This window comes from Rattus rattus, chromosome 9 (genome assembly GCF_011064425.1).
Source record: "Rattus rattus isolate New Zealand chromosome 9, Rrattus_CSIRO_v1, whole genome shotgun sequence".
In the NCBI taxonomy this organism is placed as follows: domain Eukaryota; kingdom Metazoa; phylum Chordata; class Mammalia; order Rodentia; family Muridae; genus Rattus; species Rattus rattus.
In genome coordinates, this window is record NC_046162.1 from 55,877,149 (window position 1) to 55,904,147 (window position 26,999).

At 46.2% G+C, this 26,999-nt stretch overlaps 1 protein-coding gene across 1 annotated transcript in view; it reads left to right on the forward strand.

Annotated features, from left to right (window-relative positions):
• Ikzf3 (IKAROS family zinc finger 3) overlaps positions 1 to 26,999 on the forward strand; it is an 85,496-nt gene that overhangs the window by 34,874 nt on the left and 23,623 nt on the right. The window contains exons 4-5 of the mRNA XM_032913964.1: positions 23,730 to 23,990; positions 25,434 to 25,601. Coding sequence (XP_032769855.1) covers positions 23,730 to 23,990; positions 25,434 to 25,601 — 429 coding nt within the window. The remainder of the gene's footprint in view (positions 1 to 23,729; positions 23,991 to 25,433; positions 25,602 to 26,999) is intronic.

Genomic DNA, 26,999 nt, shown 5'->3' on the forward strand with positions numbered 1-26,999 from the left:
CAATGCAGAGGCAGGCAGATCTCTGAGTTCAAAGCCAACCTGCTCTACAGAGTGAGTTCCAGGACAGCCAGGGCTGCACAGAGAAACCCTGTCTCGAAACCAAAACAACAAAAGAGTGCATGAAAGTCCAATGTTGACGCTAGAGTCAGGATTGCATTTATACATTTTAATTAGGGAGATGTAGGTTCAATGTTGTAAGAATTATAGAAAATATCTGAAGAATCCTGTGTGTTTAAATTTGATAAAAAAAAATTCTTTTAAATGTTCTTTGAAAGGTTGTAGAAGCTAAGACCTATCTGGAGTGTGTTAAATTCATACTAATTAAAATTGTGTTTAATTTAGAACTTAAAAATGAAAAGAAATGTCCATCGTCACATGTTTTCAGATCTCACTGTACAGCCACACAGACACCTGTTTCTCACTCTGCAAACAGTATACGTTTTTAAAACAATATTTTTAAAAATAATATTCCCAGGAACCCAGTGCAGAGGTTGGCAGAGTTTTTACTCTGTAAAGGGCCAGGTAATAAATATATAAATATCTTGGGTTTTGTGGACCGTATAACCTCTATTACAGACCTCTCAACTCAGCTGCCACAGTGTAAATCAATCAGAGAAGGCATAAAGGGATGGACAAGGGTATGCAACCAATAAAACTTTATTTATAAAGACAGACAGACGGTGGGTGGGATTTGACTTGCAAACATAATCTTCAAGAAACTGTTCGTGTAAACATTTGAAAGTGACATCAGTAAGGACTGTAACTGTTAATCATTTCTAAAATTAGGAAGCTATCTGTCTCTAATGAGGACAGCTCATACCCCTGTAATTTACACAATTAAGCAGAAATAAAATTGCACGTAGACTAAATGATATGCTCCTGCTCAGTTGCTTCCTCCTTTATTCCTGAAGACGTAAGGCTGTCGGCTCAGGCACTAGTACTATTTACACCAGCTCAAGTTAGTTCCTCACCAGGCCTCCTCATACTGCCCTGCTCTCCCACGCTGTGGTCTTAGAACCGAGATTTTTGGAGTATGTTTGATTAGTAATTGCTTACATGCCTAATTATGTCTTAACTGGAACTATTTGCATATGCAACAGAATTTAACCCATCACATCAAAAAACGAGAGAGACAGACAAATAGAGATGAGACAGACAGACAGAGACAGAGACAGAGACAGAGGAATGCCTGGGGGTTAGAGGGATGGCTCAGTGGTTAAGGACACTGGCTGCTCTTCCAGAGGTCCTGGGTTCCAATCCTGGCACCAGTATGCTGGCTCACAAGCACCTATAATTCTGGTTCCAGGGGATCCCTGCCCCCTTCCAGCCTTCAGGAGCACTAGGCATGCACCTGGTGCACAGATTACCTGTACACAAAACCCCCGTACACGTAAATGTTTTTAAAAAGAAGCCTAGTTGCCAAACTTACATTTCTTGAGATAATGTCTCACTGTGTACACCTGAGTAGCCTAAAATTCACTGTGTAGACCAGGCTGTCCTTTGACTCACAGAGATCCACCCCAGTCTGCCTCCTGCATGCTGGAATTAAAGGTGCGTGCCACCACGTCCAGCAGCTCACACGAAACGATGTGCCTCAACTGGATTGGAAGGCACAAAGAATGAAAAGGCTCAGAGTTACTTTTGCCGAGCTGTCATTACTATATAAGAATAATTGTTGGATTGCAGACTGGTACAACCACTCTAGAAATCAATCTGGAGGTTCCTCAGAAAATGGGACATTCTACTACCTGAGGACCCAGCTATACCTCTCCTGGGTATATACTCAAAAGATGCTCCAACATACAACAAAGACACATGCTCTACTATGTTCATAGCAGCCTTATGTATAATAGCCAGAAGCTGGAAAGAACCCAGATGCCCTTCGACAGAGGAATGGATACAGAAAATGTGGTACATCTACACAGTGGAGTACTACTCAGCTATCAAAAATGACTTCATGAAATTCATAGGCAAATGGAATGAACTAGAAAATATCATCCTGAGTGAGGTAACCCAATCACAGAAAAACACACATGGTATGCACTCATTGATAAGTGGATATTAGCTCAAAAGCTTGAATTACCCAATATGCAATCCATAGACCACAAGAAGCTCAAGAAGAAGGATGACCAAAATGCGGATGCTTCCACTCCTTCTTAAAAGAGGGAACAAAAATATCCATAGGAGGGCATAGGGAGGCAAAGTTTAGAGCAGCGACTGAAGGAACGGCCATTCAGAGCCTGCCCCACATGTGGCCCATATATATACAGCCACCAAAACTAGATAAGATTGATGAAGCTAAGAAGTACATGCTGGCAGGAACCGGATATAGATCTCTCCTGAGAGACACAACCAAAGCATGTCAAATACAGAGGCAAGGGGGTTGGGGATTTAGCTCAGTGGTAGAGCCCTTGCCTAGGAAGCACAAGGTCCTGGGTTCGGTCCCCAGCTCCGAAAAAACAGAACCAAAAAAAAAAAAAAATACAGAGGCAAGTGCTAGCAGCAAACCACTGAACTGAGAACGGGACCCCGTTTGGGGGAATTAGAGAAAAGATTGAAAGAGCTGAAGGGGCTTGGAACCCCATAAGAACAACAATGCCAACCAACCTGAGCTTCCAGGGACTAAGCCACTACCCAAAGACTATGGATGGACTGACCCATGGCTCCAACTGCATATGTAGCAGAGAATAGCCTTGTTGGGGCACCAGTGGAAGGGGAAGACCTTGGACCCCCAGTGCAGGGGAATGTCGGTGGGGGGACTGTGAGGGGGGGTGGATGTGGGGGAGATACCCTTATGGGGGAGGGGGAGGAGATAGGGGGCTTATGGACAGGAAACCGGGAAAGGGAATAACATTTGAAATATAAATAAAGAAATATATCAAAAAAAATTGTTGGTTCTCTCTTCTTGATAGCTAATTGGAGCTGTCATTAGACTGATCTTGAGCAGTAGAAAGAGCCCCGCTAAGCATCCGATGAATGTGTCCTAGCCACCTCTCTGAACACAGACGACATTGGGATCATCTTTTTAGATCTGAAATGCCAGCAAGATAGGGTCATGGTGGGTATTCTTGGTTAAGAACATACTGAGTTAAAGTCACACTGGGTTAGTGTGGCCCTAACTCCTATGGCTGTTGAGGTCACACTGGGCTAGTGTAGCCCTAACTCCCATGGCTGGTATCTTTGGAAGAGGAGAGGAAGTGACATAGAAAAGAAAATCCTGTGACAAGAAGTAGAGCTTGGAGTTAAAATGTTGCTCTGAGCAAAAAAAGTCCAAAAAACTGTCATTAGCCCAGAAGAATCAGAGGGGACAAGCACAACTAAATGCCAAAGATTGCTGGAGCCCGCAGACGGGGTCGGGGGATTGGTCTAGACTCGGAGGTTGGGGAGAGTCAAAGAGAGAAAACTGTAGTCAGGATAGATTAGGTGCAATTAAAAAAAATCTATTTTCACTAAAAGGAGGGGGGAGAAAAAATGTAAAAAGAGGAAACTAGCACATGCCTATACTCTCAGGATTTAGGAGGCGGGAGCCAGAGGATAGGGAGTTCAAGGACAACCTTGACAACAAAATAAGTTTGCCCTCTACTCTGGAATACATTGTTTCTCAACAAAGCAAAAGGAGAAACGAAACAAAAAGGAAACAAAAACAAAACAAAAGCAAATATTAAGTGGAAAGGTTGATTTAGGCTTGAAAGTTCCTGAGGTCTCAGCCTAGGGCTGCTTGGCCTATCACTTTGGGGCCATGACAAGATAATCATGGCAGACAGTCCACTGGACAAAGCTGTTCACTTCATGGTCGTCAAGAAGCAAAACAGAGGGAGAGGACCCGAGTACCCTTCAAGGACTCCCCAGTGACCCTCTTCCTCCAGTTAGGCCCCACCTCTTCCAGTGACAGGTCAGCCTAAGTTTCTAGCGTGGGTCATTTGGGGGACATTTTGGTTCCTAACCATGACAGTGGCTGATAGAGAGGACAGAAATCAGGGACCTAGTAAGACAGGACATTGGTGACCTAACTCAGGGTCTCTAAAACTTCAAAGATGGAAAATAATTCTATTGGTAAATGTACGTAGGATCCTGCCCTCCTAACCGGCATGCTCATGGCAGACCCCTTCCGTTTCCTGTGTGGAAAACAGAGACAATGAGAATTCAGTTTCAGACGAAGAAGGACCAAAGGAAGAACTGGGGTTCTGTCGTGGCCTTTTCACCTCGTTGGGAGGATGCTCCAATGCTTCACGGTCTCTACCCAAGGTATCCTTAGGCTGAAGTAAAACATTGGCCTCTTCTAATCCTAGTTTTCAGAGACTTTTGTTGTTTTGGGGAGTCAGTTTGTTCCCTTCACCATGCAGATCCGGGGATTGAACTCAGGTCCTCAGGCTTGGTAGCAAGCACTTCTGCCTGCTGAGCCCTCAGTGTATCTATTTAGGTCTTGCCTGGTTCCAAGAAAAAAAGATTGAACTTGATACTTTGTGGAAAGGTTTTAGATAGTTTTTATGGTGACTCCTTGAACAAAATAGCTTAAGATAAAGATGGGAACTTGGAAAGTTTGCGGGAAAGAAAAATCCTTTCTTCCTTAGAAAACATAGCTCTATGCCTCAGTAGCTTTGCATAGCATAGGTTCCTGTTTGGAGTGGGGAAGGAGTGGAAAAGGCGCTCCAGTTGTAGTTCAGGCCTGTAACTCACTGTGTCACCAAAGTTAGCCTCCTCCTAGTGGCTCAGGCTCTCCCGAGTGCTGAGATTACATACAGGCCCATGACACACACATCTGACACCAGTCTTAATCCTTTTTGATGTCTGTGATCGTCTTGTGCTTATAAGAAACATTAACACAAGCTACTTTGATGCTGCCGGAGGGAGAGAGAACGCCCCACCTCTGCGGCTTCTGGATGCTAATTAGGCTGTACGTCCGTGTGTGGGAGGGGTGGTTGGAGCACCTGGGAGAGACCAAGTCAGCTTCCCCTCTTCTCACTAAGGCTCCAGTGAGCAGTGTCGCTCAGTGCACGCAAATGCCTGCCTTGAGAGGAAGTACCACATCTTATCAAAATATTACATCTCTTGAGCCCAGAGCGCGGCCCCCTGCTCATGGGATGCAGGAGTTATCTCACAACATCAGTAGTTTGCCCTGCAGAAATTCACCCTTTCTGTACGTGTTGTGATGGGCAGAGACTCACAGCTTCCCCTGTGTCAATTTGTGGTTGTGTTGGTGATAAAACCAAGATGTCTCTCCTTGAATCTTCTTGACAGAAACAAAAGCATCTCTGGGTTCTCTCTCTCTCTCTCTCTCTCTCTCTCTCTCTCTCTCTCTCTCTCTCTCTCTTTCCTGACTCTTTTGTCTTTCTTTCCGTCTTTGTCTTTCTGTTTTTAGCCAACCCATGAAGCACAGTTAAGTTAAAGGAATGTTATCTGCAGAAGAATAGGCAGTTGAAAGGGTTAAAAGAGTAGCGGTCTACCTGCTGTTTCTAGGGGCTCCCTGGGGACAGTGGCCCTTCTCTGCACAGTGGTCTCTGAGGTATGGCAGTATTGGCATCTTTTTCTTCGTCAGGCTGATGGACGCATGACGCCCACAGGAGCATGCATGTCAGAGCAGCTGCTCCTGCCAAGTGAATTCTGGGCTCAGATGAAGTTTGGCAATAGCTAGGGAAACTGGCCCACGATGGCTCTCTGCACAGTTTGCTATCATGTGAGGAAACCCTGCTGAGGGACAGAGGGGATCCCGGCGGTGTGCCAGAGCCGGCATATAAGTCACTTGTGAAATCTTCAGGAATTTTGTGAGTTGGCAGGCTATGCATTGGTAGCTAGAAACGGGCTGTGATGTGGAGTATTTATAGCACTGAAATCAACAAGCTACAGGAGGCCTTTCCCCACGCCATGTTGACTATTTAGCACCACCAGCTCACTGCTAGACTAGGGACAGAACACACTCCTACCTGGCTGTCACGCTGTGTGTGTGTGTGTGTGTTCACGCGTGTGTGTTGGGGGGTGTTATTTCTAATTATTGCAAAGGACAGTGATGTAAGAGACAAGATCTCTCTACTAACATAGCAAGTAGGATGTAGAACTTATAAAGTCTAGAGGTCCCATTATTGGGGAGTTAATGAGTATAGGCTATGTGCACTGTCACAGAAAGCATGAAGCAAGAGCGGAGACATTCAGCCAGGGCACAGTTGCCATGAGATACACTCCACTTAAAGAGCTCTAAAGACTCACCTAGCAGCTGCTCCCTACCCACTCCCGTGGGATGAAGGCCAATCACCTCCATGTTATAGCTCCTTTTTACTATACTGTTCTATGGCAGGGGCCTACTGCAGGTTATTGTGCCCTAAAGAATTTTCCTCCTCCTTCCCCCTCTCTTCTTCCTCTTCTTCCTCCTCCTCCACCTCCTCCTCTTCTTCAAAAACAAGATTCCAGTATATTTTAGAACTTATTATGTTATCCAGACTGACTTCAAACTTAGAGTGATCCTCTTGCCTCAGCCTTCCAAGGTCTGGAACTATAGACACATGCCATGAACCTGTTTGTATTCTTTAATACTGGAGTTCTGAATAGACAGTAAATGTCTATGTTTGTTACTTTTGTTTCTGCCTTCCCATCCACCTATCCATTCATCCATCCACCCACCCACCCATCCATTCATCCATGCATCCATCCATCCACCCATCCATCTGTCCATCTATCCACCCACCCACTCATCCATCCATCTATCCACACACCCACTCACTCATCCATCTACCCATCCACCCATTCATCCACTCACCCATCCATCCATCTACCCATTCACCCATCTGTTCATCCATCCATCCATTCATCCATCCATCCACTTATCCATCCATCGACCCACTCACTCATCTGCCCCCATCTATTCACCTCTCCATCCATCCACCCACACACCCACCCATCCACCCACCCACCCACTCACCCATCCACCCATCCATTCATCCACCTACCCACCCACTCACCCATCCACCCACCCACTCACCCATCCACCCACCCACCCATCCATCCATCCATTCATCCACCCACCTACCCACTCATCCATCTCCTATCCACCCACCTGTTCATCTGTTCATTCATCTGGGCATTGTCCACAAGTGCTCACTAGACAATTGTTGTTCAATCAAGTAATGAGCATGTAAGGACATCTTGGCGATGTGACTCATGAGTTGGGGGCAATGAACCTTAGCCTTGAGTCATCTCTCCAGCCCCAAACTATGATCTTTGTTAGCAATGATCTTCAAACTTTGGTGGGTGGGGATGATTTTAAGAGAATTAATTTCTAGGTTCTTGATTTCAGTGTGTTCTTTCCCTGAAACTGGTCTCACAGAGGTTGATATTCTCCCTTCCCAACAAGCCTATTCCAACTCATAAAAGGAAGGTTCATCTTTTATCATCATTAAGGTGACTACTTCCAGGGTAGTCTAACTATCCTTTTGGATAATTTCTTTGACCAAACTTCTATAAATGATTTCCCCTCTGCTCTTCTCAGAAACATTGCCTTAATATGCCTACAGTACCAGCATTCAGGAGGCAAAGGCAGGGCAGTGTGAGTTTGAGGCTAGCCCTGGCTACATAGCAAATTTCAGACCAGCCTGAAAAACAGAAAGACCAATTTTTAATAGAGAGAGTGATTGCTAATTATTTCCATTTGTATGCTTGATAATTACTAAATAAGAACTATAGCTATATTATTTAATCAATTAGTGTCAATAATTTGATGAAGAAAAGCATTGAGCAGACCTACAATCCTTATACCTCTATTTATAATCTGTTGAAGCAGAAGGATCACTGTGAGTCGAGGCTAGCCTGGGCTACATAGAGAGTTCCAGGGCAGCCAGGACTAAATAGAGAGACCATGCCTCAAAAATAATAAAAAAATAAGAATACAAAATTCGATACATAGTTTTTTTTTTACATGTGGCACCTCATTGCAACAAAAATAAGTGAAATTATTTTTCTCATGTAATTTTAATGAAGAAGCATACACCAAGATGTTTATGGGGTGTAGGTACAGACAATAGAAGGTTACAGCTCATAAGAGCAGAACATTAGGATAAGATTTTATTGCAAAAGCAAACTAGAAATAGAGGTCATGGGGAAATTACACACACACACACACACACACACACACACACACACACACACACACACACACCAGACAGGGTTTCTCTGTGTAGCCCTGGCTGTCCTGGAACTCGCTCTGTAGACCAGGCTGGCCTCCAACTCAGAGATTCACCTGCTTCTGCCTCCCGAGCACTAGAATTAAAGGTGTGGCCACCACCCAGCCTCCCGTTATTAGATGGCTGTTAATTTATGATGGGCTAAATCTCATGACTAATACTGCTGTTCATTAGATACCTTTTTACAGCTATTACTGCATTCATTGTGTGTGGTCAGAAGGTAACTTGCAGAAGCCGACTCTCCTCGCACCACGTGGGCTCTGAGGATTGAACTCAGGTCATCAGCCTTGGCGGCAAGCCCCTTTACCCACTGACCAGCCTGAATACTTTTTACAAAGATGTAGTAACAGCTCCATCTGTAGCCAATGGACACCTGCACCCCTGAATAGCTATGGGTGTGGTCTGTCACAGAATCATAAGTTTACTAAAGAAACAGATATTTTGAAAACATTTTGTAACCTATTATGTGATTCTCAAAAGTGAACTTTGTAAGTGACAACATAGACATATGCAGAGCCTCCAGTGTTTAAGACGGAATTGTTTAACAGTTTTAAGAGTAAACTATGATGAAACATTGTAACTGTTAACCCGATACCTCTTAATGTCTCAGCATATAAGGCAGAAGCATAGACTTTCCAATTTCTTTTAAGGGCACTGGTGAAAAACTTTGAATACCGAGCCACTGTTTGTAAAGTGTTAGGGCTCACTTTTTTTTTTTTTTTCTTTTTCTTTTTTTCGGAGCAGGGGACCCAGGGCCTTGCGTTTGCTAGGCAAGCGCTCTACCACTGAGCTAAATCCCCAACCCTAGGGCTCACTTTTTAAAATTGTTTCTTTGGTGTGTCTGTGTGTGCCTAAGTATGTATGTGTGCAGATGCCCATGAATGGCAGAATGGGGGTGTCAGATCTCTTGGACCGAGGACTACAGGCAATTGTGAGATCCTGATGTAGGTGCTGACGACCTGGTCCTCTGGAAGAGCAGAGAGTGTTCTTAATTACTGGACCATCTCGACAGGGCTCTTGATTTCAATGTTTTTTTAATGATATTTTCATGTTGTCAGTCCAACATAAACAATCTTGTTTTCTGCTTAGAGAATAATATATGCTAATTGTGAAAAAAATCACGAGATAGGCCAAGATAGACTCACCCTCTTCCTTCCTTCCTTCCTTCCTTCCTTCCTTCCTTCCTTCCTTCCTTCCTTCCTTCCTTCCTCTCCCCCCTCCGGCCGATTAGGGTTGGGGATTGAACCCAAGTCCTTGCTCAGGTCTGGTAGGCATTTGACCCCTGAGCGATGTTCCTAGCCGGGGCCCTTTCTCTTCTCCAGTCCCCAAACCAATCCTAGGGCCATCTTTTATTTTTATCTCTTGCCGATCAAGACTGTTCATTTTTCCTGATTTTGATGGAGGGATGTTTTGAGTGCTTTACCCATACAAAAACAACGGATGGAAATTAGGAGATATTTTTTAAGAGAATAGTCAACCTCCCCGGACTCTTTTGTTCGGTGGTCTTTTCTAGCATTTAACTGACGGCCCAGCAACAGGTAGACAGAGTATTCCAGTTCAGAGTTAGAAGGGACAGGCTAATTTCTAGGGCTTTGCATTTTTCAAGCATCTCACACGCAGCAGAATGAATAAAGATGTCAGAGTCAGGCCTGAAGGAGGGCCCTGGTAATCCTGCCCTTGGTGGATAACCTTCAAACACCAATAAACAAGATTAACTGGGTTTAACATGTGACCTTTCTCATTTTGACTGGTAAGCGCAGATGTTTTCTCATTTTGCTGCCTAGTTGAAATCTCCCCTCGCTGGCTGCAGTTGGAGCTAGATTTGAGGTCGCCGGGAATGACGGTCTTCAAAACTCTCCTCCTCAGCCAGTGACACTGTCTAAACAGTAACATATGGGCACCCACAGTTTAATAATTAAAAATAATGTGTGACCTTACCCATAATAAATTTGTTAATTATGTCAACTGAAGATGTAAAAAATAGGATCGTGACAGATATTTTGCTATTTTTTTTGTTGGTCTGGTGGCATTAAAGACAGTGACAAGATTTGTTAGAGCCCGACTTCCCACACCTGCGCCTGCGGAGGCAGAAATCCCAGCCAAGCCTTTGGTACCCTTTGGTATTCCTCAAGGAAGTGCACAGAAAATATGAAAGGCTTTGATTAGCTTCTCCCAAGTCATTCTAGGCTTCCAGCCATACTTCCTACTCACCAAACCGTAGCGACAACTGTGTGGTCCTTTATCACCCTTTATTGCTCGAATCCCAGAACCATCTCTGGCATTTTTATGTGACCCGTTCCTTGCTTTTCAGGTCCTTCAGGCTGCACTAGCTTGATTTCTGAGGCCATGCAAAAAAAAAAGATAACTCTATTTCCTTCTTTTGTCGTATGAAAGCCATCATCCCTGAACGTGTGTGAAGACCTCCCTGTGCCCTTCTGCTGCCTCTGATGCCACAGCTATAACCATTAATTAACAATCATAGTCCATGAAATTATTAGGGAAGCAGAGAGCAAGCGAGTTCAAGAAGCTGCGTGCCCATGGGCTCTGGCACAAGTTAGTAAGAGGTTACATATCTGTCTGGAGTTGATAATAACGTAACTAAACATAGGAGTGTCCTGTTGACTCTTGGAGTAGAGAGTTTCAGTCTGTCCTCCTATTGTCACCGAAGGGGTGGGCTGTGTGGTTTTCAGCCAGGTATACATTTTCCTGAAAGGCGCTCTCCCAGTAGGATTCCATTGCTGACACAGACCATTTTGTTCAGTTCACAAGTCCATAAGCATGATGGCACTTTGAACATTATTATATAGGTTTTATGTGAGCATACGTTTTTGTTTCAAGTATATATTTAGGAGTGGAATTCCAGGGTTGTTTGGTATATTTATGTTTAATTTTATAGGGAACTGCCTATATTGGATACCAATTGATGGGTAAGAAATTACCACAAACCTGGGCCATTTGAAGACAGTGCAAACGGTTGTCTCAGAAGTATAGACGTAGCGTAGCTGGGTCCTTTGCTTCACAGACTCTTCCAGGATTCTGATGGAGACGCCGGCCTGAACTGTTGTCAGCTCTGAACACTTGGCGAGAGAAGAGACAACCCCAAACTCACTAACGGTCATGGTCAGGAGTCAGTCTTAACAGTTGTTAGACAAGAGGCCGCATGTTTTCCCCTGGAGCTTGGCCAGGCACTGGCTCCAATTCCTGGCCACTTGAGCTAACCAGCTGGCTTACCTACCAGAGAATCACAAAGCATCAGGATGGGAGGGAAGGCAAGAACCAAGTCACCATCTTATATAACCTAAGCACAGAAATGGCTCCAACCACTTCTGCCAACTTCTGCTCATGGGAGACGAATCATCTAGTCCGACCCACAACGAGGGAGAGAGAACTCCAAGGTCATAGGTGTTAGGAAGCAAAGATCAACGGGAGGCTTTTGGGAGGCTGCTTGCCTCAATGCCAAATGGTTTTCAAACGGCTACACCATTTTCCATCCCCACGCCATCTGTACATGTGAGGATTATGGTTTCCCTGTGTCCGTGTGTGTGTGTGTGTGTGTGTGTGTGTGTGTGTGTGTGTGTGTGTGTGTGTTTTAACTTAATCTTTCCAGTGGGCGTGAAGAGGCATCGTGTAGTCTTAACTGCATTTCTCTAACGGACAATGGTAACTATTGTCATTGGCCCATGGTTCATTTGTACACTCTCTTACGTGGAATATCACTGCGGACATCCTGAGTGCTTTTTTTTTTTTTCTTTTTTCCTTTTTTCGGAGCTGGGGACTGAACCCAAGGCCTTGTGCTTGCTAGGCAAGTGCTCTACCACTGAGCTAAACCCCCAACCTCCTGCGTGCTTTTTAAAAATCTATTTTGATAGTGCAAGCAACTGAGCCTAAGGTCTTGTCCAGCCAGGCCAACGCTCTATCACTTGAGTTATATTTCCACCCACTCATGTGCCTTCAACTGGGCTGTTGGTCTTATTACTGAATCATGAGACACTCTTGTTTATGAATCAGGACTTTAGTGTCATAGCTAAGAAATCTCTGTCTAAATCAAGGTCGTGCACATACCGCATGCTAACAAGTACACTTGGACCGTGTAACAGCACGATGGGTTTCATTCCTGTGAAGCCCCGTGAGATACAGATGCTATCATTGCCCCGATGAGAAAATTCACAGAAGTCGAATTCTCCTTAAAGTCATAGGCCGGTTAGTGCGAGGCACTGGATTGTAGCTTCAGTCGGAAAGAAAAAAAAATAGATTCCATATTGTCATTCTCCTGTGGCTGTCTGTCTCGGCTTTCTTCTTCGAGTATGAACAGTCCACACCGTCTCTTTCAGGCATCACTAGGAATTTCCGTACGACAGAGAGAAGGTGTGGGCTCAGGTCGCCGGGCAGCTTCTGCTCCGGTTTCCTTCTGTGGGGCAGCCTTCCCTCCACAGTCTATGGTGGAGCTGGGATGTCCCTTTGCCTGCAGCCCCTCCAGTGTGTGACTGGGCAGCTGTTAGGCAGTTGCGTTCCCCCGCTCTGGGGATGAGTGCGTTCCAGTGACAAGATAGCGTATTCCCTGGTGTGCTTTAATGGTGCACATTCACCTAGAAGACAGCAGAGCCCTCCCGCTCCCTTACGCTCTCGTCTCATTATCTGAATGTCAGGAAGGGAACGGTGAATGGAAAGGAGGGCTGGAGGTTCAAGTAATACGTTACAGATGGTCAACTTTATACTCTTTCTTTACACGTGTTTTATTTCAATTAATTTAATATTAAGAGAAGAAGAATCTCCGAGACGCCCGTCCCCGCCTTCCCTCCCCCTCCCCGGGTAGCTCCTTGTGTGCTTTGGGTCTGATTGCTACAGCTTCCCTTAGAACAATTGATTGGTTTTCCTCTCTGCTAATGCGCTCGCTTTAGGCAAAACTACAATCTGTGCAATTTTTAAAAACACCATCAACCCTAATTTTGTACTTTAGGCGAAGAGTAGAGTGATCGTTCATCTTCTTCCCCTCTCACCTCCTTTCCTTGCTCCTTCCTGTTGGCTTGGTGAGCAGACTCCACACCAAGCCCAGCAGCCACCGTTGAAGGGGCAAGGAGAACAATCGGCAGCTCCTGGGAGCGGAACACGGATGTGCACACCCATAACTCCAGCTCTCAGGAGGCCGAGCACGGCAGCCATGAGTTCTAGGACAGCCTGAGCTACGAGGCAAAGCCCTGCCAAGGGTCAGGAGTGGAGGGTGGTAGAGCTCAGTGGGAGGACAACTTGTCCCACATGTGCAAAACTCCAGGTTGATCCCCAGCACTCCTAGAATCCCTGCACTGAGGAGGCAGAAGCAGGAGGATTAGAAATTCAAGGTCACCCTGGCCACATAGTCCAAAGCTGGTCTGGGATGGGTAGACCTAGAAGTGGGGAGCTAATGTGGTAGTTTGTTGAGCGTGACGCAAGTGTAGAAAACCAGGAAGTGGCTAACCGTGTCTCTGGGCTCAGCAGCGAGATAGGGTCAGGCAGTCAGCGGCAGTAAGAGTCAGGAGAGAATATAAAATAAAAAAGGAAAAAGTTTGAAAAAACAGAACCCTTCCTTCCTTGGCCTGGTTGTTATCAGTGAATTGGTTCAGGCTACATGAGGCATTCCTCATTCATTTATTCATTCACTCATTCATTCATTCGGTTCCTAGAGTAACGGAGTCTACAGGTTCTGGGGCAGTTTTGAAACGATTCCCAGTCCATGAGAGAATAAACGTGTTATCTTTCCCACAACACATTACATACACTAGGAGCTCTGTGTGCTGTGACTGTGGAAGACATTTGGGTTCACCTGTGACCCTGAGTTTGATATGGTGACAATCAGAAGGTCTTTAGCCAATTTAATAACATCTGGATCAACAGCTTTTGAATTGTCCTCAGAATTACATTTTAACATGCGTTAAACTTTTGAAATGAATGTGCTGTGTATGTGTGTGTAGACGTTCATACATGTCTACGTTCGTGTTGGAGTGTTCGGGAAGGGTGTGTGTCTGTGTCAGACGTCTTCCTCGATTGCTCTCCACCTTATTCTGCGAGACAGGGTCTCTCAGTGGGACCGGGTACAAACTCGTTAAGCGAGACTGGCTAGCCTCTGAGCTCCCAGGGCTCCTCTACCCCCCACCACCCCGGTGCCAGGACTAAGGGCACTGCCAGACTACCTGGCTTTTCACTGGGATGCTATGGTCCCAACTTAGCCCTCAGGGCTGTGCAGTAAGCCTCTTACCACCTCCCTGGCCCCTAAGTAAATGCTTAAATAAAAGAAAGAAAGAAAAAGAAAAAGATGGAGAAAAAGGAAGACAAACGCACTCCTGTAAGTCTGGCACTTGGAAGGTGGAGGCAAGACAACCAGGAGTTCAGAGCTAGCCTGGGCTATGTGAGACCCTGTCTCAAAACGAACAAACAACCAAAAAACAAAAACAAACAAACAAACAAAAACAAATAAACAAAAACCCCGCCAATTCCAGCACTCAAGAGGCAGAGGCAGCTGGAGCACTGTGAGTGTGAGGCTAGCCTGGGCTACATAGTGAATTCCAGGACAGTCAGAGCTACAGGGTGAGATCCTGTCTCAAAAAAAGAGGGAGGGATCCCCTGGAACTGGAGCGTTGGATGATTGAGAGCCACCTCGTGGGTGCTGGGGATTGAACCTGGGTTCTCTCCGAGAGCAACAAGTGCTCTAACCACAGGGCCATCTCTCCAGCCTGTATTTTCATTCATTTTTTTTTTAAATACATAGCAGTTACTGCTCAGAATTACAAGTGCCAGATAGTATACAGATTAGAACGATAAGTAAAGGAAACCTCTGTAAATTTCCTATTGCATTATTTTCTGTATATGACTGTTTGGCCTGTGTGTATGCATGTGCTCCAGTTTCGTGCCTCGTGCCCTCAGAGGCCTCAGAAGGAAAGGGCAATTGGTCTCCTGGAACTTAAGTTGCAGAAGGTTGTGACCCACGACGTGGGTGCTGGGAAGTGAACGCAGGTGCTTTACAAAGGCAACAGGAGCTTTTAGGGTCGGAGCTGGATAAGGATGGGCTTTAGGATGGGCGGAGCTAAGCGATGCTCTGTGGTTCAGGAGAAGCCTTCATGTGCTGGTTGGTCCTTCAGTCCTTCCATTGTTTCCAATGAAGGGTCCCGTGACATTTAAAAAACGTGCCTAAGTCAGGTTGCTGAAACCTCGCCTCCCCTGGGTACAGAGTATTCCTGATGTTGGACATTGTCCATCTTCTCTCTTAAATGGAAAGCCAAGAAACGTACCGAAAGCACTGAACGATGTCACTGTCACTAGTATGGGAATGAACTGTGTCGACGGTCAGTAATTAAGGCAAAGACTGGTGTCCTCGGTTACATTGGGGGGGGTCTTTTGTAACTTCGGGAGAGAATGCTAATTCTCTTGCAATTGAAGTGGCATGGTTTACCCAGTGTGCAGATTCTTTACGGAGACATTTGAAAGGCCAAGGAGGACTTGCTTTAATGAGCCCCTTTCCCAGGCAAATATCTAGCTCAAGAGAGATCGTAGCATCTCGTCCCTTGTAGATTGGGTCACTTTTTTTTCCAGGTTTCCTTGACCTTAAAATGGGCAGTTTAAAAATCAATAACCGCCCGCCATCTTGTCTTTAAAGGCATGAAAAGAGAAACCGTAACAGATCCTGCAAACCGTTGATCAGAGGTTTAATGTGCATTGAGACTTTAGAGTTTTAGTAGTGAAACACCCAAACCCCTCCTTGTCCTTCTCAAAATATCAGAGGTTCTTTTTTCTCTTGGATTCCTTCGTACATAAAATGCTGGGCCAGACCACGAGAAGGACCGTCATTCCAGCCTTTACATTCCTGACACAAAGCACCCTGGGAAAGATGCGCAGACTTTGCACTGATGAGGGATTGATCGGTTCTCGTTACCCGCGTGTGTGGACAAGACACCTACGGACCCTGTGTCTCCCGTCTTGCTCTTTCCCTCTGTCAGGCTTCTAAATCCTATTAACAGCTGTCAAAACCTGGTAAACTATCTAGGTGCTTTCACAATTTGTTTAATTGGATAGTTAGAAAATGGCATGCTAGAAAATCCCCCCTCCCTTCTCTTAGCCTGGCTGAACATCTGTAGCATTAGGGCCTCATTATCTCTGAATTGGCATAGCAAGTCGGTGCATCATTAAAATGCCACATTAAGATGATTAAACGTCTTTGTTATCCAGTTGACTTTTGCATGTGCCGAGGATTTCATGGTTATGACCCTCCATCCTTGTAAAACACTTGAACAACATCGCCCCTTTCTGTCTTCCTGGTCTAGCGGCCTCTGTCTTGTTTTGTCCCTTCTGCCCATGTCGCAGGCAAACTGGGGGCTGTTCTTCTGCCCTTGGCCCTTCTTGTTCTGTATCGAGGTCTCCCAGTCCAGAGTGGAAATTCAGCACCCCCTGTTAATACTCGGATGCTCCTTGAAGCAGCGAGTCACCCGAGGAACCCATGTTGCCTGTGCTGTGTGTCTTTGATGGGGTCTGCTCTCCAGCCGAGCATTTTATGTGCCTGTAAAAACAAACGGAGGCACAGTTGGCTGAGGCTGCTATCGCCCCTGAAGGATTTAGGGGTTGGATCCTTTCCAGGACCCATTGTTTTTGCAGTGTCTCAGGTGAAACCAAAAAATGTCTACTCCAGGAGCTGGAGCCTTTCAAGTGATAAGCATCACCCCAGGAAGTGAAACCATGTGCGTCCGCCCCAGTGAGCCAAACCTTTGTTCTCCTCAGCCTACAAAATTCTCTCTAGGGGGTGTGTGTGCTTGTGTGCGTGCGGGCGCCATCCTCCTGAGCGGCCTCCAGAAGCAGGCAGCGATGGGAACAATTGTCCCCCAGAGCAGCTCCTTCAGAAAGTTTAGTTTAATCTAATTTCCTATGGGTTAGATTCAATTTAGACATCTTTTCCTCCCTCTGGGAATGTAGAGCAATTAGTTTTATCAGCAGTTTGTGGTTTGCCGTGTTCTTTTCTCCACAAGTTCAATTACGCGAAATTTACTTAGGAAGCCTTTAATATTTTTTTCATTATGAAATAGATCACGCAAAAAAGGCGAATCATAATTAAACTTACAGTTGAAAGACTACTAATAAAGCGAGCACCTAGAGACCCATCCCTCTCCCCCCCCCCCCACCGACTTGAGGAATAAATCTCGCCAGTGCCTAAGAAGCTTGGTGCTTTTCGAAGAGTCCGTTCAAATTGCCTGAGAAACCTGATCTAATTATCATAAGGTTTGGCATTTACAAAACCAAGTGTGAGATTGCCCATGTTGCAGACAGTTTGTTCACTTTGCAAAAGACTGCAGACTTGGCCTGGGAATGTAACTCAATAAGTAAAGCACCCCCTGCCTAATCGGACCAAGCCTTCAATCCAGCACCCACGGGGTTGGTTCTCTCCAGCGCCTATGCGTACCAGGTGCAGCAGCACTGCCTTTAAACCGTCCTCCGACGATGGGGGCCCTTCTCCCTAATTAGTAGAGCAAGGTGGGACTCCTGAAGTATCCAGGTTTTATTTTCTTCTTAGTGGGAAATGGGGAGGTAGGGTGCATAAAGGCTACAGTGTGTCGTGTGAGGTCAGAGGACAGTTTTTAAGAGTCAGATCCTTCCACGGAGGGTTCCAGGAATCAAACTCAGATCATGAAGCTTGCAAGGCAAATGCATTTACCCACTGAGCTGCCTCAGCAGTTCCACAATTTCTGTTTTAAAAAACCATGCAATCTTGCCAGGCCGTGGTGGTGTAAGCCTTTCATCCTAGCACTCGAGAGGCAGAGGCAGGTAGAGCTCTGAGAGTTGGAAGCCAGCCTGGTTTAGGAAGAGGTTCCAGGACAGCCAGGAACTGTTGCACAGAGAAAGCATGTCTTAGAAAACAAACAAACAAACAAACAACAAACAACAACACATGCAGCCCCTGGTCTTCTGAGGTCTTTTTGTTTTGTTATTGTTGTTCTTGTGTTGACTTGTTTTTGGCTTCTGTCCGAGATCTCACTATGTAGTCCCAGTTGGCCTTGAGTTTCTCATCCTTCGGTCTCCACCTTCAAAGCACAGGGACTACTGACCTGTAGCACCATTCCTGGCTGGTTTGGTTGTTGTTATTATTTGGGTTTGGTTAAGGGGGGATTTGGGGACTAGAGAGGATGGTTCAGCAATTAAGAGAATGCCCTTCCAGAAGACTAGGTTTGATTCCCAGCACCCACAAAGTGGCTCACAATTGTTTGTAACTCCAGTTCCAGGAGATCTGGTACCCTCTTCTGGCCTCTGCAGGCACCAGGCATGCAAGTAATGCACAAACACGCATGCGTTAAAAAACACCCACACGTGTGATATAAAATAATTTGTCTCTTATTTTGTCGTTGTTGTCGAGACACGGTTTCCATAACCATGGCTTATCCTGAGGTTGCTCTGTAGACCAGGCTGACCTCAAATTCACAGAGATCCTCCTGCCTCTACCTCCAAGGGCTGAAATGAAAGGTATTTGCTACCATACCCAGCTACAAGATAAAATGATTTTTAAAAGTTAAAAGAGAGTATGTTTTTCTATTTGATTTTGTTGTTGTTGGTGGTGGTGGTCACGGAGTCTCCTTATATTGCCCACGATATTCTCAGGCCCATGAGCTCCAGTGGTCCTTCCACCTTAGCCTCCTGAGCAGCCGGGACATCGGGTGTGCACTGTTAAGCCCAGCTCCTCACCAGCTGGATCCCCTGTGGCTAGAGTTATAGGCGGTTGTGAGTAGCCCAGTGTGGGCGCTGGGGACAGAACTAAAGTCTTCAGCAAGAGCAATGCGAGCTTTTGTCTCTGACACCTTTCTCTAGTGCAGCCCACCTCTGCTCTAGGCAGATACTGGGCTAAGCGGAGTGTAGAGTTTTACACACACACACACACACACACACACACACACACACACACACACACGATGGGGGGGTGTTCTGCCCTCAGTTAATAATAGCTGTAGGGAATAGGAGAGGGTTTATAAATAGACTAGAGGGATAAAGAACGGGCTATTTCCCAACTTAGGGAATCCAGGAAGCCATGGAGGCGATATCGGCGTATTAATTTTGCCTCAGACGATATGTAGGCTTTGGGCCTGTGGCAGTGTTGGGGAAGACTGTGTAGGCGATGGGAATAATGGATAACGAGATCTGAGCATTAAGAGCCAACCCCTCAAGGATAAGCTGGGCCCGGATCCCAAAAAGCCCTTTTAGTTTTGTTCCTGCATTTTGACTTTATTTTGTTGGCAGTAGAGAATATTTCAGAGTTTTGGGAGAGCCGTGACATGAGCTGTGCTCTAGTCTTAGGACAAACCATAGAGCACAGGATGAACTGGAAAGGATCCACAGCGTGAAGGCTCCAGGTGGGAGGAGAGGACACGGGGCCTGGAGTAATGGACGCGGGAGGCAGTGCGTGAGCATCTTTGAATGTGCGGCCCAACCGAGAAAAACAGAGGATGACGGGAGGCTTGCAGCTTGAGTAACGGGGAAGAAAGACTTTGACTTTAGAGGATTTGGGAAGAGGATTGGCAAGGAGGAAAGAAAGCATCTCATCTGGAACTGTATCCATCGGGGATTAATCCTATGAGGCCTTGGTTGGAGCCTTAACAGATGAAATTGACACAGAGAAGTATTGGGGGGGGTGGACCAGAGGGTTAGCCACAGAGCTTAGGAGGTAAGTGTGGTGAAAGAAACAATCGGAAAAGAGGTACCATGTCCTTGAAGAAGCAGGAGCACAGAAAGAGGAACGAGACAGTGGCCTGTGTTCAACACCGTGCTTACAAACAGTAGACTGTTACAGGGGACTGAGTCAATTACAGATGCCAGATTCCAGGGGATTTTGAGGAGCTAAGAGGCAGGAAGTGTAAATCCAACGAGAAAGCCATTAGGAGAGAGGATGAGCTTAGGTTCTTTGTGAACCGAGACTGCAACGAACACACAAAAAAGTCGTTTGCCCCTAGACGATTTGAAGTCTGAAGGACTAAGTAGGTGTGATGTCTCCATGTCACAGAGTCCACAGTTGGAGACCGGAAGGGGAGTGCCTGGCCCTCCTGGGAATGAATCAGTTCGTAGTTGAAGCTTATTAGTTTGATTGTGGATACACTTCTCATTGCTTTCTAGAGGAATTAGTAGAATGCCTGTGTTCTCTGGCTCCAGAAAAATGGAGTGAATCTCTTCATTAGGGAGTCCGGTGGCTCTCCCAGTTTGAAATCAGTGGCCGGTGTTTGGAGGCTGAGGGCTAAGCCCAGTAGCCTCTCAGGAATCCTGTCTGTACCTTTGGGTCTCTCCCGTTTTTTGAGTCTGCACCTCTGTTTGCCTTTCCATGGTAAACCATAAAGTTGGTAACTTTATTAGTTACATTACATTGTAGCCCCGGGTGTCCTGAATTCACTCCGTACCTCGGGCTGGCCTCGAACTCAAAGATCCACCTGCCTCTGCCTCCCAAGGGCTGGCACTAAAGGTGGGGGGCACCACTGCCTGCTCACATTTTCTCACCGAAGTGGAAAGGATTCTTTTTCTGCTGGCCCTTTCAATCTGCTGGTCTTTTTGGTTCTCAGTAGAAGACGTTTTTCCGTTGAGGTTCTTTTAAACGCCCACATGCAAACTGAAGTGCACTCAAGCTTTGGTGGGATGTCACCCACAGCTGGAACAACAGAGGCAAAGAGGGGGACACCAGCCTTGGGTTCACACTTCTCCTAAATGGTGATAAAAGAAAAAATAACATTCAAGGAAACTGCTTCCACACGAAAGCAGGCAAGATCCAGGAAGAGAGACAGACAGACAGGCAGACAGACAAAGAGAGAGAGAGAGAGAATGAAAGAGTGAAAGAAGAGAGAGAGAGGAGAGAGAGAGAGAGAGAGAGAAGCAAGGCAGGCAGGCAGGCAGGGCAGGCAGGCAGGCAAGTTCCCTGTAAGACAGAAATCAATTCCTGTCTAACCAAGCTGCATCGGGAGGCAGTGTGGCCTATGTTGAGCTTTCTCTGCAGCCGTCCCTTGCTGCAGCCAAGCGGTTGTGAACCACGGCCCGTGACGAGCAGTGAAACAGTGTGGCCCTGCCGATGGTGGTTAGGCCTTGTCTTGCTCTATTAAGCAAACACAGTTAATATAGATGAAAGGTAACCCTGATAGAAGTGAAAATTGAAACCGGGGTGGAAGGTAGCAAGCCCCGTGCAGCTGCTGGGGCACTTCCTCCTGTGGTAACGGGATCAACACTTCTGATATGTTTTGGAAGGGATGTAGTTTTTTAAAAATATCGTGGGTTTTTTTTTTCACAGTGTTTTGGGTTTTTACCCAGTGAAAGAAGGGTGTGGAATGGAGTTGTTAAACAGATACCTAGGCTTTTCTCTGTGGGTGTATGGGGTCCAACTCAACTACCTGATGTTTAAGTTTAGCTTTTTTTTAATTCAGTTTTTACATGTATGAATGTTTTGACTGGTAGTGTGTTTGTGACCACCTGTGTTCCTGTGGAAGCTAGAGGAGGGCTTCAGAGCCCTTGGAGCTGGTGTTGTGGGCGGTTGTGAACCTCCATGTGGGCGCTGGGAACCAAACCCAGGTCCTCTGCCAGAGCAGCGAGCTCTCATACCTGCTGAGCCATCTCTCCAGCCGGAGCACAGCAGCCTCGTCACAGCCGTGCCGGGAACTGCTTGTGTAAAATTAGGAAAGTGGATGGCTTGTCTCTGCTTCACGTTTCCTGTCTCAGAAGGAGAAAAGGGGGAGGCGTAGCCAATCTCTAAATTCTTTTGCTCTAAAATCCACCGATTTGCACTTCTCTGTGGAAAGTAAAGCTTCCAATGTTTAATCACTCAGTGCTTGAAAAAGAAAATAAGCATCTATCTATACAGCAAGCCAGCAAACTTTACTACGTCTTACATGCTGGTCTCATGAGGCAATGTTTTAGTTTTGTTATGTTTTGGAGGGGGTTAATATATAAACCCCTTCTCCATATCTTCTGTTGTTGTTGTTTGATTTTATTTTCTGAGACAAGATCTCACTTTGTAGCCCATGCTGGCCTGACACTCATTGTGTAGACCAGGCTGGCTTTATACTCACAGAGATCTACCTGCCTCCTTGGCCTCTGAGAACTGGCACTGAAGGTGTGTGCCCCCATGTCCAGCCAGCCTTCTGCATGTCTCATGTCCTTCCAGTTGGCAAGGCGTTTGCCACACACATGAAGACCTGAGTTTGATCTTTAGCACCCAAATAAAGTGGCAGGTACAATGGCAGGCGCTTGTGATCCCAGCACTGGGGAGGTGGGGACAAGAGGCTCCCTGGTGCTCACTGACTGGCTCGCTGAACCCAAGTCACTGAACTTCAGGTCCCAGGGACCTGTGCCTTAAAAAACAAGGTGAACAGCTCTTGAAGAGTGACATGTGAATTAACTTACACACACACACATGTTGTAGCATGATTGAAGAGATCATCAGGAAGTACACTTACACTTACACTGCTGCTTACACTCTGTGTTCCGTTCCCCCGGACTGTTCCCATCTGCTCAACAGAGTGACAGCACTTTAAAGAACAGTGTTTAGTCATCCAACTCACTTAGGTCAGGTCAATCCCTCCTCTCAAGCCTAGTCCTGTAATTAATCTAGAGGCTTGAGTTTACTCATAGGTTGGGTCTAGATCTCTCTTCCCCTGATTGGGTTGCTCCCAGCTCGTCCAGATCAGCAGAAGCGGTTCCCCGGGTTGAATTACTTCCTTTGTCTGTCTCAACACTGTTCACCAGCACCAGATTTCCTCTGCTTTCCTCTGCCTCCAATGCTGTCTCTATCTCTCCCAAGACAGAGATAAGAGGATCTTCCCACAGTTCAGACAGAAGGAAAGGGGCAAAGCCTCAACCCAGAAAAACCCGTTTCAAATCTTCAGCTCTCAATATTCGTGGTCCTCATGAAAACCTTTGTAGCATCAAAATGACAGGTTCATCTCGAAACCAAAGACCATGTCTCATTGCCTTTTTAACTGAAGCCACCAAAAAATAAGATCTGAGAACGTTTCTTCTCTCCAAGGACTAGGGATAACTTGTTCAGAATGTTTGTTTCACGGTCTTTTTGTGTGGTCGCACCTCAACTTGGTGTCTCTAATCTTCTGGACAGCCTAGGATGCTGCCATTTTGTGTGTGTGTGTTGTGTGTGTGTGTGTGTGTGTGTGTTCATGTGTGCACAAGTGTGTACATTTGTGCATGTTCATGTACTCGTGTGAGCATGTGTGTGTACTTGTATGTGCACATGTGTGCTCGTGTGTGCATGTTTTTGTGCATGTGTACATATGTGCATGCTCGTGTGTGCATGTATATGCATGTGTGTGCACTTGTGTATGCACATATGTGCATGTGTGTGTGAGCTTTTGTAAATGTGTAGCTGTGTGTGTGAGTCCATGCGTGTGTTGCTCTAACCATGGTTCTGAATTCAAACAGTAAATGGCCACCCTCACGGCACTCTCTAGTTTTGATTGCATACAACATCCCATGAGCTTCCTCGGTCCTTAACTGTCAGCTGTGGGTCTCGATCTGTTCTCTGGGCCACTTCACAGCTTCAAAGCAGTCATCGCTCATGTCTTGCTCCTCTGTCCCCTGCAGAAGACTTGATGATGAAAGTGAAAGATGAGTACAGCGACAGAGACGAGAATATTCTGAAGCCGGAGCCCATGGTAGACGCAGAGGAGAGCGAACCACCTTACAGCTATGCAAGAGAGTACAGCGACTATGAAAACATTAAGCTGGAGAGACACGGGCCATACGACAGCAGCAGACCCACCGGTGGGAAGATGAACTGCGATGTGTGCGGCTTATCCTGCATTAGCTTCAACGTCTTGATGGTTCACAAGCGAAGCCATACCGGTAAATAGCCTCTTCCATCCGTCCGTCCTCAAACCTGTCCTCATGCAGCCCTGTGAGGAGCAAAGGGTGGAATTGGGGTCTTTCTTTGGATTCTTTCATGGCTGTCTGCTGTAATGTTGATGTCTCTTTTTGCATTGCCAATTTACCCAGTGCCTCTCGTTTGTGCTTCACTATGGGTTTGGCAAACGCATTGCAAATACTGTGGGGGGAAAAAAAAAAAGACTAGCAGAGGCCTGGTGTGATGGTGCACACCTTTAAGCCCAGCATGCGGGAGTCAGAGGCAAGCCAGTCTCTGAGTCTGAGGCCAGCCTGGTCTACACAGTGAGTTCTAGGACAGCCAGAGCTACATTGTAAGACTCTGGAAAGACAGAGAGAGTCAGAGAGGGAGAAGGGGGTTGGGGAGAGAAGAGAGAGAGGAGTGAGAGAGAGAGAGAAAGAGAGACAGAAAGAGAGACAGAGAGACAGAGACAGAAAGAGAGACAGAAAGACATAGATACAGACAGAGACAGATGTATGGAAAGAAACAGAGTCACAGAGAGACATAGAGACAAGGAGAGACACACAGAGAAAGATTAAGAACAGCCGTCTATTTTAGCCAAACAATTCTGCTTAGTCAGTGAGCAGGGGCGGAACTGTATGCTTTGCTTCTGAGAAGTCTTCCAAGTGCTTTTACAAGGCACATCCACAAAAGCAGGTCCTCTCACTCTGCATGGAAGGGGATGAGTTTTATCGTCAGTCTTAAAGACTTCTTCCTATGGTAAACAAGATTCCAGATGATGCAGAGACTAAAAAGACAGACTAGTGCCTTGGCGCCTTATTACATCTTGTATCTAAGAGTTTCTCAGTGTCGCAGTCTCAGTCCTCGGGAGGCCGCAGCAGGAGACCATCATGAGTTCCATGCAACCTGGGCTACAGAGGAAAACCCTACCAAAAAGGGGGTGGGTGGGGGTGGGGAGTCAAAACCACCAAAGAAAACAGAGGCTTTTAATTCCAGCAGCAGCTCACAGGAGGCAGCAGCAGGCAGACCTCTGTGACTTTGGGGCTAACCTGGTCTATAGAGTGAGTTCCAAGCCAGGACTACACAGCGAGGCCTGGTCTCAAAAGTACAAAAATGAAGGCTGGAATCTGTGAGCCTCTTCTTCAGAGGCAGCTGCATTCAGATGCCAAGAAATGGAGGGGCCTCTAGAAAGCTCATGAACCTGCCTGTGTCCCTTGGCACTGACAAGGCGGACAGCCAGAAGAGCTGTTCTGAGTGGGAGCGCTCGTTCTTCAAGGAGGAAGATCCCACAGGTCCCTTCCCCTGAGGAACGCAGCCCCCAAGCCATCTGTGTCGCTGTGGGTAGAGGTGCCTCGAGATGGGCTTCTACCCTGGGCCTCTAATCTGTGCGCCCGCCTCCCCACGTACCTTGTGATCAGCGATCTCCTTTTTCATCCTTTCTGAAGGTGAACGCCCGTTCCAGTGTAATCAGTGCGGGGCATCTTTTACTCAGAAAGGTAATCTCCTTCGCCACATTAAGCTGCACACAGGGGAAAAACCTTTTAAGTGTCACCTCTGCAACTACGCATGCCAAAGGAGAGACGCGCTCACGGGACACCTCAGGACACATTCTGGTAAGTGAGGACACGGACGTCCCATGCCTAGTGCCCATGGAAACGAAAGAGTGCATAGGCCTCCATCTGTCACCCCCTCCCCTTCCGAAGGCTTGCGTGAGCACAGACCTCTAGGGCTAACTGCACCTCCATTAAGGCATTAATTGCTCTCCGTCTGCCTCACTGGAAACTGTCCCCTCAGCAGCCTGGTGTCTGGAGAACAGCGGCAGTCAAACAAATTACCACGCCTTTGTAATTTTTTTTTTTTTTTTGTGAGGAAAAAAAATTACACCAGTGTTTTTATGGTAAACTGATTGTTAAAGGATTGTTGTTTTGATTTGCACACACACACACACACACACACACACATTTTCCAATTTTCCATTCAGAAACTACACATGCGAGCTATGTACAATTGGTAAATTATTATAAAATAGGAACGGGGCCAGGGTTAAGAGAAGACTCAGTAGTTAAAAGCACAGACTGCTCTGCCAAAGGACCAGAGTTCCATCGTTGTCACCCATATCTGATGCCTCAGAGCCAACTTCAGCTCCATCTCCAGGGGGTCCAACAGCTCCCCAAATGCTTGTTCTCACGTGTATATATCCTAACAACAGTCACCACATAATTATATATGTAAAAGAAAGAAAAGAAAAGCTATAATTCAGATATAAATTATTATTTGAGGTTCATTTTGGTGGATCTGGGCTAAATTTCTTATTCACCCTGTTTTGAGCTAGGAGCCCTCCTTTGTAGTCCTGGTAGGACTAGAACTCACTATGTAGACCAGGCTAGCCTCCGTGTTGTAACCGTCTTCCTGCCTTTACCCTCCAAGTGCTATCATCACAGGCTTGCACTACCCTACCCAGCTTCTGGCTAAATTTCCTGACCCCAACTTCCCCCTTCCTCAGCCCACTTAGTTTAAAGCTCTAAGAGCAGCCTCGAGAATTCTTAAAAAGCCACACATTGCCTTGATCTTGTGATCCTTATTTTGAACAAGCAAGGTGACACTTTAAAAAAAAAACATTTAGAATTTCCCTCTTAGAAAAATAAGGCTAGTCCTATTTTCAAAATTGGGACCTCGTGTTCTTGATGTTATCTGTCAGAATTTTTAATTTGAGAGAGAAAGAGGTTTGTTTTTATGTCAGACCGTGTTACTGCTTTGACTAAACCCCGGCCCCATCTCAAAGCTACTCCCAATTCAGAGGAAGATTAAATAAGCCAACCTCAGCAAAACCCACGACAGATCACATGTGGCAAAGAGGGTTTCTCTCTCTCTGTCTCTCTCTCTCTTTCATTCTCTGCGTGTGTCTCTCACTGTCTCTGTCTCTCTCTCTCTTTCATCCTCTGTGTGTGTCTCTGTGTGTCTCTCACTGTCTCTGTCTCTGTCTCTCTCTGTCTCTCTCTCTTTCATTCTCT